Source organism: Anabrus simplex, chromosome 7, assembly GCF_040414725.1.
Source record: "Anabrus simplex isolate iqAnaSimp1 chromosome 7, ASM4041472v1, whole genome shotgun sequence".
Taxonomy (NCBI): Eukaryota; Metazoa; Arthropoda; class Insecta; order Orthoptera; family Tettigoniidae; genus Anabrus; species Anabrus simplex.
The window spans coordinates 1,929,737-1,943,531 of NC_090271.1; the positions used below are offsets into that span (position 1 = coordinate 1,929,737).

General features: G+C 38.0%; 1 protein-coding gene across 1 annotated transcript in view; it reads right to left on the minus strand.

Moving 5' to 3' along the window:
• The window catches only part of spd-2 (spindle defective 2), a 740,229-nt gene that overhangs the window by 452,483 nt on the left and 273,951 nt on the right, over positions 1-13,795 (minus strand). The window contains exon 11 of the mRNA XM_067150605.2: positions 966-1,403. Coding sequence (XP_067006706.2) covers positions 966-1,403 — 438 coding nt within the window. The remainder of the gene's footprint in view (positions 1-965; positions 1,404-13,795) is intronic.

Sequence of the window (13,795 nt, forward strand, 5' to 3'; positions counted from 1 at the left end):
TGAAAGGAATTATACTGTGTTAAGTGGTGTTGTAATCGTAACTTCAAGATTTTGAAATTGTGATTTTTTGAAGTTTTATTCTCCAGATACTTTCAGAGGCATCAGAAGTCCCATATTAAGAATGTTTATATGTGCATTGATTTAATGATATGTATATTTATGATCTGCCTGCTGTCATTTCTTGATGGATACAGTACTTTTGCATCCATCTCCTGGCACAGGCCAGAGTAAAGTGTAGCTTCCACGAAGTCCCAGTCAACATCCATGGCTGTGACAACATGGAAGTTGCTGGGGTATGGGTAGTGCTGAGTAATGACATTCAGAGCATGACTAGTGCATCTGAGTGTTATGAAAGGTGCTGCTCATAGGGTCAGTCGTGCTGCAATAGTACTTCCTGATCCAGTGAGGAAAGCAATGGCAAACTACCTCACTCCTCATCTTGCCTAGTACGCCTCATTTTGGTGCTGCCATTGGTTTTTGGGGTTTCCTTATAACCGCATAACCTTTGGTGGTGCTATTTGAGGATCCAACCAGCCTCTGGGCTGATGACCTAACAGACAGACATATTTATGATTGGCTGTTCTAATATTTGGTTGAAGATGACTCTCACCAGTGTCAAAACTAGTTCCAAGTAAATGTTATAAATTATTTAGTTTAATATTAGTATTGAAAAGGTGGATTTTTAATTTTACTTATCTATTATTCTCAGTTCAATACTAACTTCAAAATGAAATTTAAATAATAATAATAATAATAATAATAATAATAATAATAATAATAATAATAATAATGCCACAGTACCATACACAAAAACCAATGTAAAAGTCAATTAAGGACTAGTGTACATGTTGACTGATTCTGTGAAGTCCATTGTATCTCTGTCCCAAATTACCATAGATAACAACACGAGAATACATTCCAGATCCAGGTCAAACAGGAAAGAGGGTGAAAAAACAGCTGCCTACCTTGTTCAGGGACACTGCTTCCATCAAGAGTCAAAGCAGTGTTTTCTTCAGATTTAAGCATCTTTCTATCACTGTTATAACTGTTAGAACTTTTACTTCTCTCCAATATCTGCACAGAGCTGTGATCTTTATTTTCCTTAAGATCATCTGCGGTGTCATCTAAAGTGATGACAGAAATTGAGCCTCGACCATCCTGAGAAGTGGTGCCGATGATCTGAGCAGACTGAGAATCTTCCACTCTCTTGATCTCACTTGGTCTACTCTCAAAGCAATTTGATGTATCTTTTAGAATATTCGGCTTAGGTTTATAGGCCATTATGTTGCTAGCAATTGTGCGTGGCGAATCTTCAGCCAACATCTCGTAAATTGCTGTGAGACTAGGGGAGCCTGATAAGGTTTCTTCTTTAGATTCATCTGCATTGCTATCAATTCGGATATCTGCAAAAGAAAAAACAAATTACAATCATTAACATACACACACAATCCAAAATAATGACTGCTTTAATTGAACTATTTGTTTCAAATATGATGTAGAATACCTCCTCAACCCACTCTGTTGGCGAGCACAGCAACCCTGCATTGCTATGCTCGACACACTCCCACAGAACTTAACTGAGAGACATGGAGACACTTCCATATGGGGTTACTAGAGTATGTACAGTATACTGACTTCAGGAACCACTAAGCAGCAGCTACCCCTGACATAGTGTCACATGTCATCATAATGTCCTCTTTCACAACTTTCGATAACTTTATATCACTTGGTTGCTCTGTACTTTTCCCCACATTCCTTACTGTGTTACAGACATTTTGGCAGTTGACTAGCCTGTGGGACATTTAAGCAGGTCTATCTACTTGTTAGGGTCTGACTTCACCCCAAAGTTTAGTTCACTTAAATGCTCACATTCTAGTGAAGTAAACACATTTTCAGTCTGACACTCACTGTTACCTTAACATTTTCTCTCCAGCAAGTCCAAGTTCAACTGTGCTTCATGAAGATCGTCTATTATTCGATTTCTTAGGCCGAATGACCCAATGCTGGCTCGAAACATGTCTATTTATGTGTGAACTTTACTCTTAATTGGACATAAACACGTAGTATTGACTAGGAGGATTAAAATAGGTTTTGTACAATTTTGTAAGATCAACAGTCAATATGGATTCAACAATACGATTCAGTGTTTGTAATGAATTTCCAAGCACAAAATGCCATCTTCGCAGTGGAGGGCATGTCCATTCACATTCTGTTCATGAGCAGCGTTCTGAATGTCTGTGTTCCTGATATAGTTCAGTCAGGTCAGCCCAAGTGACCAGCGAAGCACGCGCATTTCCATAACACTCACAGTAGCTGGTGGTTCCATACGTCTGTGGTCTGCATTCTGCCTTTCTAAGGTACAGTCCTACTCCGTGTGAATCCTGTACTTGAATACTTTGGTGAACTACTGGAGTTCCGAGGTGATTTTATCTATGCATAAGATGAATGAAAGGTGTACACCAATTCCAATTGAGAAGAGGGGCAGCAGGCGACACTTCAGAGCCGCCATTTGATCAGAGTGAATGCCTGAGCAACTACATCCCTTCAGAAATCCACATCTCAGCTTGTCAGCCTGAATATCATGAGAAGATTGGTTTCTGGAGTATCATAACATTGGCAATGGTCGGTCTGGGACATGCATCTCTTGTACGAAAGCAAGTGTTCTCCGAGCATTAATAATTGGTAAAACGTGTCGTGACCTCATGACGATTTGAAAAAACTTGTTGCAAGCGAAAAATGTTCAGTTAATTGTCTCACTAATGATGGGGAGAGTGGGGATAGAACATCTGCACAAAAGAAGGGTGAGAAACAGGGCATCTCTTGTCCAACCCTTTACTGCATGTAACTTTTAACCTGTATAAATGGAAACAGATTGTGGAAAGAGCTACTTTTACAGTCAATTAAACACAGATACCAGTGATGCCTTTTTTAAATAACATATGACAAAACATTCCTAGAACCAAAGATACACTTTATACCCTGTCAATAACAGGAGTACCTCTGGCTCAACCTCTAAGACATTACCGACCTTGCGCCTTGCAATACGTACCCATGGCCAGTAGGCAGTAATGTTCGGTCTTTGAATGTTAAAAGCTTAGCATAAAATAATGAAAAATCGTATATATACCCCATTATGGCAATCCACATTACATACGAGTGTTAAGCTATTAGCCCCAGTTAAGAATTGCTGGTAGATCTAAAACACTGAACTTAAATTGAACATGAAAGCTTGAAATTTTCTTCACCACACAAAAACGAAAAATAATTCATGCAGTAAAGGTTAATAACAAACCGGCTCTTTGTACGCAGCATTCTGCGCCCAGACAGATACGTCAATCCATGAGACAAAGCCTCAGAAGAGCTACCAGATTCCTTGGCCCTGTTCCGTAATGACCAGCTCCTAACCTCAGGAGGCAGAGTTCAGAGTGTAATCCAACAAGCAGGAGAAATAGAGAGTTTGAGACACGTGGTCAGTGTATCATGCTCTGAAGTCCTCGCAGACAATGAATGATACCTTGGATCGAGTTCAACATAATTATGACAATTTATACTGCCAGAGACTTCAATCTTGAAATTGCTTGGTCGAGAAATGCCGCCCCAGTGCCAAACAGTTTCCTCTCAACTTTCTATGTTATTTTTCTCCATCAGTGTTTGAAGGTACTTGCATTACTCAAAATTCCCTTTCTATACTAGATAAATTCCTTACTAACTCCCAATCACCTGTCCAGTCCCTAGATGTAATTCCTGGATTTTGTGATCACCAAGCAATATTTACAACTTTAGCCTACAGGAAAACCTTCCCCAAACTTCAGCCGAGAACAATATGCATATTTTTTCCGACACTAACTGGAACAATCTTTCTTCACTACTATTGAAAAAATCTTCCTTTTCCCTTAACGTCCACCAGCAATAGAAATATCAGTAAGACCTGGCAAAACTGGAAAGAAAAATAATCCTTCAAACTAGGAGAATACCAAGGCGGATTCAGAAAAGGGCATTCTTGTATTGAACAGATACTCTAAACATATCATCGTCTTTGTTTTCACTTGACAGACCTAGTGCAAGAACTAGGACTGGACCCATAAGCACACTTTAAATAACACAAGGTCACGAGTGAAGTTCAGAGGAACATTCTCAGAAAATTTTGTATCAATACAGGGGTAAGACAAGACCTCTAATTGTGCACTGGAAAAGGTACGAGGGCGGAACAATATAAACAGGGATTGCCTTCTTCTTCTTCTTCTCTTCTTCTTTTAGGCCTACGATGGACCACATGGTTCTTAACTCTGGTAAGCTCTTTTCTTCCTCTTAGCCCAGTATTCTTTCATTCTAGAGCTATGGATGTCTTTTCTTTCTTTCTTTCTTTCTTTCTTTCTTTCTTTCTTTCTTTCTTTCTTTCTTGAGTCCTGGATGCAGTGGATGCAGTGATTTAGTTGTTAGAGACTGGAGAGAGATGTCTTGACTAACTTTCTAAATTTATCTCGGTTGTAAATGTCCATGTGATCAATGTTTAGGTATTGTAGGTCTTTCCGTACTAAATTCGTCCATTTGGCATTTGTTTATTTATTTATTTTTTATTTATTTTATTTACTTTATTTTCCCCATTGGATTGGTATGTTTTTGATGCTGTCCTGATAGAGAGTAGAGGGACATGTCCGGAGCCAGTTGCATATGAACTCTCCTACACTTGCATCATCAATGAACCGCTGTCCTCCTAGGTCTTGTTTAAGTGGTCCAAACAAGTGGTAGTCCCAGGGCAATAAATCTTGACTGTATGGAGGGTGTTCCAGAGGTGTCCAGTGAATTTTCTCCAGTTTTTCCCTGCGTTAAAGCGGCAGTGTGCGGCCTTGCATTGTCATGGAGAAGAATACCAACATAAACGGTCCGTTATTGGACATTATAAATTTTCCAGCTAACTCATTCCTGGTTGCCAGCGTTTCACCCCCATATGCTAGCCATGCATCTTGGTGGGTGTGCTAGGTACCAACTGATGAGCCCAACCTAGCACACAGGGGTGAAACGCTGGCAACCAGGAATGAGTTAGCTGGAAAATTTATAATGTCCAATAACGGACCATTTATATTGGTATTATAAATTTACTCATTCAGGACAAATATTTCAGATTCCCTATGGGAATCAACATCTATATCACATGGAGAAGAATGATATTTCGGATCGGTTGCCGGCGCCGCTTTTCGCAAAGCGCAGCTTTTGCTACATCCTAAAGGCAACAGTAATACACTGCATTAATTGTCCATTGTCCGCGAAGAAAATGCACCAGCAAAACGCCTGCGGAGTCCCAGAAAAGGGTTGCAAACACCATTCCAGCAGATGGGCATTTTGGTCTTGACCGGACTTGCTTCGTCTCTTCGCCACCACTCCATGCTTGCTTGCTTGCTTGCTTTGACTCCGGGGTGTAATGATACACCGAAGTTTCATCTCAAGTCACAATACGACGCAAGAAATCCTCTCCTTCCCCTCGTAGTGACAAAATTCCTAGTGTAAAGTTTTTTGTAGCTGGCTGAGGAGATGAGGAAACCACCTGGCAGACAATTTTCTAAAATGGAGTTCACCTCGGATGATGGCTTGAACACTTCCGTGACGCATTTCTACAGCTAACACAATGTGAAATTTTTAATCACCGATCTTTACTAATAATGTCACGAACTGCAACAATGTTGTCTACAGTGATGCTCAATCTCCTTTCATGAGGTTCAATTCCCACAGCTTCTCTTCCTGCCAAAAACCTTTTAGCCCACTCATACACTCGAGTCAGCTCTGTGCATGGAGCTGTCTCAAAATTTTGGAAGTATACCTGCCAACTTTGCTAATGACCTATCAGTAAAATCCCCATCCATCAAAATAAGTGGAAACGCAATGCACCAAAATGCGGTAAAAAAACCCAACAAAATTCATGTATTTTCTTACTTCAGATATTTAAGAGTTAAACAGCATTAATATAAAACACTACATGATATAACGGATAAAATATTTTCACCTCAAAAACGAACACAAATATCTTTAAAATGCATCAATGAAATCTAACACAATGTAATTTGTTTCTGCGCTCAACTAATTAAAACTTCAAAATCTTTTTTTCTTCAAGTGGAGGTGTTGACTCACTATTTAAGACAGATCGTAAGACTAGAAGCTCAGAAGCTGATTAGCATTTATTCTACTTTAGAATTAACCAAGTAGCTTCAGTAAAGAGAAGTGGTTGAAGCTCTTGTGTAGTATTAGATGTAACAAAGTAGTGAACAAAGCTTCATTTATCTTCGTAACTAAAAACCCCATAATATCACGTGTGAACGGAACTAAATTCACATTCCGTAAATATCAAGTGTCATGTTACAATAGCGTGTGAATGGAACTAAATTCATGTCTGTACTTAACATGTTGTTAGTCTCACCGACTCGCAAATAATTCTGACAATAGTAGGACGTAACAAAACTTGTTATGTATGTTGTGCCCTCTTACTTCATGTACTGTGAAACACACAAGTGAATTACTACTTTGAATTTATTTAAAACCGTGCCCAGTGAAATTTTCAACACTGTGCCAAGTGAAATTTTTCTTTAGAAAATCTTTAAAAACTGCGTCAAGTGAATTTTGCTTTTGAGTCTGTGTTTCATCCTATTAACATTCAAACTGCAGAATAATCTTATTTTCATAAGTGCAGTTATAGTGAAGAAATGTTCGTGTGATAGATTCACAGACAGTTCCTTTCCTCGCCGCTAGAGGGGGGCTTCATTCATTCCATTCCTGACCCGGTCAAATGACTGGAAACAGGCTGTGGATTTTCAAGAGGTGTTCAATCTTTTTAATTAAATATGTTTTCCTTCTACTTATCTATCAACATATTGGAATCCTTCGTGAGTTATGTATATTAGCAGCTAAAATAAGTGTAGTAGCCTTAACTCCAATTTTTATTAATCACGAGGTAATAGCATATTACAATACCTTCATGTGAATATTTTATGTGGTAGAACATGTATGGTTAACAAACAAAAAAAATGAGTACTTTAAAATACTGCTAGTAGGTCCTTTCTGTGTGGTCTGAAACCAGACTGGCGTGTATACATACAAGTGCAAGCTCATTGCACTAGGTTTGCTGCACCTAGCTTACTATACAGCCATCCTGGGAGAACACACAGCCAAAATACCTACCTGAAATTATCTGCCTGTTCCAGTTTTGTATTCCCAACCTGACATTCAGTACTCTTTTAGGTGTCTGCCATCTCTTTGACATGAAAATTAGTCTTTTCAAGACGAATCTCATTGCACCTTGCACTGTTTTAGCAGAACAAGTTGCCTGCATAGGGCAAACTGCTCACTACATTTCTACCTAACTGAATCCCTCCCTGCCACTTTATACCTTTCTAACTTAGCCTTTATCTTCTCATTCCAAGTACTCTCCTGCCATTGATCAAAACTGTTTGCACCAGCGAACAATCTCCCTACTTCCATGTTTGTTACTTATAACTTATTAATAACATATACTGAGGGTGTCATGGCAGACCCATTCTCTTGTTTCTTGTGCTGTAGATCTATGTAAACAATGAAAAACAAAGGTGAAAGATTCAATAGCAATTATTTTGAAAGGTGTTTCTACCAGTGTTTTGTAGATTTTAATCTATAAAATAAAAAACTGCACTTTATGTGATTTAATATTAAGGGAATATGATGGCTGAAAATCAATTTATTAAAAATATATTTATATGACAGTTACATGCTTGTAATAAAAGGTTTAGTTGGTGTGAGGTACTGTTTTGTGGACCATGGCATATGTTCAAAAACATGTTCCCCTAATTTTTTTGAACTATGTAATTTAAGAAAAGACTAGGTGATAGGAAATTTACCACTTTCTAGTGTAGACAGCCATAGTATTTAGTTGTTAGAGAGGCATACTCTTCACTTCTGAAATAGAAGGCAAGGTGCTTGCTATTAGCACCTATTATTGTTTTGCAGTGTTTGGTAGTCATTTTTGGTGAAAATGAAGGCAAAGTTTTCATTTTCCTTCTACTGATTCATAAAGAAAGTATTTCAGGATGGATAGGCTTGGTAGTGTTCACATGACTAAAGAAGATACGTATCAACAATATACAGAAAGGCAAAATCATCACCGAGGTAGGAAAGAGAGTCCTACCACTCTTTTGTGGAAAAATTTGTCACTCTGTACCAAGGAGTTTACCAGTAACTGGGAGAGAAGTGCAGGATTTAGATTAATTGGTTTATTATTGCCAAGTGAGCAATTAGATCAACTTGCCAGTGCAAAGTTTGGGGAGATAGAAGTTTACGCATAGTGAAGAGGGTAATAAACAAGACGATGGTAGTTTACACATAGTGATGACAGTAATAAACAAGACCTTATGTGTAATCTACATGTAGTCCTGGTAAGTATCAGTCTATTACACTGCCAATTTACTCATAAGAACAATATTCCAGAAGCTTTTCCTTAAGTTATCAAGCCAGTGTACAGGGCACTAGCCTTACTTGAACTCCTCAAAAAATGTACACATATGTGAATACAAAGAACCCAAATGAGAATTTAAATTTTCTACTTAGGAAGAGACGCCCATAGACAACCTTTCTTCACAGCCATTTGGTAAAAGTAGCCGCCTTTGAAGCTGCTGTAGTCTTCATTGATGTAAATACAGGATTGTCAATCTTGCAAAGTTTGGATTTGGATCTGGATTCTTTGCACAGAAGACAGTACGGAAATTCAGCAACATGCTTGTCAGGAAAGCGATATACTAATATTCTGAACTTGGCACAATAACAAAGAAGAGGAGAGGCAACAAGAGATTTGCAGAGGATCATGAGGGAGAGAAAAAGTACAGTTACAGGGGATACTGAACAGTGAAAGGAACTTTTCCTTTGTGACGTGCGCTTCGAGAGTTTGTATATTTGGCCTTCAAGTAAATTCTGGATCATTTAAAATTGTATTAAATATTATTGTCTAAAATTGTGGTACACCCTGTACCACACGTGTAGATTTTTCTTGGACTTGCACTAGATACAAGCTTTGAGATGTTTCCTAACAAGCATTCAATTAAGCATTTAAATTTGATTGGTTTAAATAAATCAAAAGGTAACTCCTGTGTGGTCATTGGTCATTAATTTTGCTGTGCCATTTCTGGTTACACCATCCAGCACGGGCTACTTTCGGGAAACGCATCGCAGAGTGTCTGAATACTGTGTTCGGCATCACGCAGAGTGGACGTGATGTCCAGGAGCTCGGTGCTCCATGGGAGATCTGCCTTCTCTTGGGGCAAGCAAATCTTAACTTCCCTAATATAACTTTATTTTATTTTATTTTATTTCAAGTCTTAATTTGTCACAGGATTTTGCTATCAGAAATCAACTGTAATTACGACAGTGTAAAGAGGCCTTACATCAATCTTCATGCTGCCAAGAGGCAAGTTTTCTCTAACCGTTTTGTAACTTCAATTAATTTCTTATTAAGCTTGACCTCAGTAATTCTCATTTAATTTTCCTATGACCTGTATTTCATTTCTTTGGTGAAGGTGGTCACTTCACGTAAAGATTAGTACTGGCAAGATTGTAAGATGCAACTTAATTACATCAGGGTTTGTTTTTCTATTTTGTGTTTATGTTACCGGTAGCGTTCCTTAGTTCCTTTTTTCAATGTTTTAATAATAAATAAGTATTTACTATAATAAAATTATTCTTTGGTCGAAGTATCAACCACAAATATTCTTCAATCCACAACCTTGTACGGTTCCTTCCGCCGACCACATCCTGCTGTTAGTTTCTGTGTATTTTACCTTGTTTAATTTTGATTTTATGACATGGCTTTAAAATTTATACTTGTATTTAATGTCTAAATGTTTCTCTTTATAAGTGCATTATTATTGAAGCCCCAAATTCTGCTATATCCTTGTTTTCCTCAATTTTACAATATTCAAAACACATGTACATTTTTTTCTCTTTCAAAATTATTTACAGGATTGTAATGAAAACACCCTATTTCAACATCAGGTAATGTAAATTTTAACTGGGAAGCATTTCCTGTATGTCTTATTTTGGTCTCACCAAGTGATATGAAGAAAAAACAAGAATAATAATATAATAAGCACCTCAGAATATCATTTGAAAAGACAGTAATTACATCCCAAGAACCAGCATCATTTAAAAAAAATAAGCATAAATGGTAATAAAGTCTTATAGCTGAAGTACAATGAGCCACTCTTGCAAGGCTTCTGCAATTTTCTCCCAGTCTTCTTTTGGGAAATCTAGAGAAATGAATTTCATTTTATGGGTCCGTATTGAACTTTGATTCGACCAAATTAAAATAATAAGCAAGTTATTCCACCTTTTCAATACAAATAAACATTTGATAGGATTATTTTCGACCTATTTAAAGGTCATCTTCAGCCATATCGTGTGTACAACAGAGTATTTGAAACACACTGGTTTTAAAGATGGTCTTAAAACATTGAAGTTTGACACTATCAAAAACAGTTTTTAGAATTTCCTGAAAACACTTTTGTTGTAAGAAATTAGTTCACTTAGCTGTAGGAATATACAACAAGAAGAAGAATAAGAATAAGAATAATAATAATAATAATAAGAAGAAGAAGCAGTCTTATAATATTCTTTGTAGTATTCTAGAGCTTAGTTATAAATCAAAATTCACAGTCTTTACGAGATGTGGAAATGGGCACATGCATAGTGTTGTTGTGGTCGAGGAAAAAAAGTCTTTTGATATTCTTCTTTGACTGCAAAGCGTAGATACAACTTAAAATCATTCACAATCTTGATGAGATGTAGAGTTGAGCATATATGCAAAGTATTGCCTTGGGTAAAATGTGAAACGAACAAATATATTATTGCAGTGGAAAGGAAATTCAATAGAGTTGTGTATAAAGAAAACAACGTAAAAAATATTGAAGGTATCGACAGAGATTAATGACTAAAAATGAAGGTCAAAAGGCACTTCAAGATATGAATTAAGTTAAAAAAATTATTCTTTGTATTAAAATGGTGGAATCAATTCTCATCTAATGTTGATATAAAGAAACGAAAAATAAATTAGAAAAATGTAGGAAATATTGTACCTTTTTAACGTTGCTTGACAAGATTGGGAGATCTTTTTAATGTCACCAACTTCTCATTCAATTGTATCATATTTTCTTCACAATAATATAATCATTTAGATTTACAATATGAGATAAGGTCAAACATTCCTTTCTTTATATGGAGAAATCATATAGTAACCAACTTGTAACCACAACCTTATCAGAAAAGGGGGGGCGAGGTCTTGCATATGAATTAAGAATTCTTTGTATGTAACAACAATCTCCAAGGAATTAGCATCGAGAAAAAGATAATACATGGGCAAAGAAGTACTTTTGCCAAAAGATGAACCGTGAAATACAGAGGTTATAGGGAAGTGAGGGAAGCTAAAGGTTCCCATAGTTACACAAAAGAAATATATATACATACTCCCAGAGCCTCATCGAACCATTTCTTTTTCTTACTAACTCCTTTTGGTATCACTTTCACCGCTACTGTTGTCGTGATTTGTTTCGCGTTATTCCACATTCGTTCACAAACTTAGTCATTTCTTTTATCAATGTCTTCTGTAAGATCTTCTCCCAGAATATCAAATCTGTTTGCAATTTCCACATTATACTTTAATCTTTCATCCTCCTGCTCCAGTTTCTCAGTGTCAACTTTTCATCTTTCCTCAGTCTGTGACTCAAAAGAGGTTTTCAATTTAATTTTAACAGTAGCAATTATCATATTGTGATCAGATCTATTTCAGCTCTCTGTAAGCTAAGATATCAGTTATGGAACTTTTATGCCTGTTCTCAATTAGTACAGGACCTATCTGATTGGCAGTCTTACCGTCACACGAATACCATGTTTTCTTACGTGTTTATGTAGGAAAGTGGTACTCTGCACATTCATGTTTGTGGATGCAGCGAAACTGATTAGTCTAATGGCATTACCATTGCTTTCATCATGCAGACTTTCGCTTCCTATTATTGGCCCGAAAAGTTCTTCCTTCCCATCTTTTCCATCAAAATCTCCCAAAATCATTTTTACATGAAGTTTGGGTAATTTATTCCACAGTTCTAACAAATCCTCATCAAAGGAGTCTTTAACATGAACATCCATGTCGTTTGTGGGGGCATGGCAGTTCCCCAGTGATATGTTACACCATTTAGAACGTACCTTCAAATAGCATAGTCTTTCATTCACATGTTCGAAGGACAGCACTGACGATACGAGTGAATTTCAGACACAAAATGCAGTATCAAATTCGTGGACTCCAGCTTCTTTACCACTCTTAAAAAGTGTATACTTCTCCATGTCCTGAATACCATTACCTAATAATCTAGTCCCCTGAATTGCAGCAATTCCCACTCTATACTTCTCCAGCTGTTGACAGAGGATTTTGAAGGATACAGGTGTATACAGGATTATTACATTCCAAGTTCCTATTCATAAAGCCGATTTCCATTGCAGGGTTGTCATATTTTGATATCCATTCTTATTCATCCGAGGCAAATGTGAGATATTCGTAACAACTCTTTTTTTGCTTTGCTTTAATGCAATAGAGCCATTAACCCTATGTGCAACCACCAACCTGGGGACCAGAGACTTTTCTGTCAGGGTTAGCATACCTTAGCCAAGTAGTCCCAATTTTAAGGCACTAGGTACTCGCCCTCACCCCTTCTATTACAATAGGATTTGCTGGTTATAATTTATAGCACGTGGTCCATCAGCCAAATATTTGAGTTTTAGCAGGTACATGGGTGCAACCTCCCAAGGTTCTCAACCAGCCGATACTTGGGATACCCTTTCAGATCTTTAATGGAGTGGTTTGCCGTTCCCTTCCCCATCCTATGCCGTTGGCCATCTAGTGACTCTTCCGTCTTTAGGAGCAGTTTCTCACTCCGAGGGCAAGAGAGTGCCCTTCCTTCTACCCGCTCATCCACCTTCCTCGGACGCCATTGGCATTTGGTAGAAGGTGGTCTCCTTACACCAGGAGATACTTGGTCCCTGCATTCGTTAGCCGTCTGTATGTAATATATACTGTACATACAACCGTTGCCCCCTCTCTACCACGGGGAGGTGAATGTCACCATTTCACAGTCGCTGAAACCGAGACAAAAAGGTATTTTCCAGTTTCTCTAGTTCTTTAGAGAGTTCAGAATCATTCATAGTACCCAAAAATGCAGTGTTCTTCAAAAGGTGCCTAATCTGCAGTCCATTGAATATCCTAGCTTCGGACAGGAGTGAAAATCTTCTATTTAAATACTCCATACAGTGCTACATTTTTTTAAATTACAAATTGCTTAGCGATCCCAAGCCGGCCCCTGTTGTGTAGGGGTAGCGTGCCTGCCTCTTACCCGGAGGCCCCGGGTTCGATTCCTGGCCAGGTCATGGATTTTTACCTGGACCTGAGGGCTGGTTTGAGGTCCACTCAGCCTACGTGATTACAATTGAGGAGCTATATGACGGTGAGATAGCGGCCCCAGTCTAGAAAGCCAAGAATAACGGCAGAGAGGGTTCGTCGCGCTGACCACATGACACCTGGTAATCTGCAGGCCTTCGGCCTGAGCAGCGGTTGATTGGTAGGCCAAGGCCCTTCAAGGGCTGTAGTGCCATGGGGTTTGGTTTTAGTGATCCCAAGTTTGAGATGCAAAGGAAGAAGTACTGCTGGTACCTTTTCTTTTTTTTAGGGTCAACCAGAGTAGCACAAATTACAGTTTTCTCATCAAGAGTAAAATTTTCTCCCTTAGGGCACTCTTTTGTTATC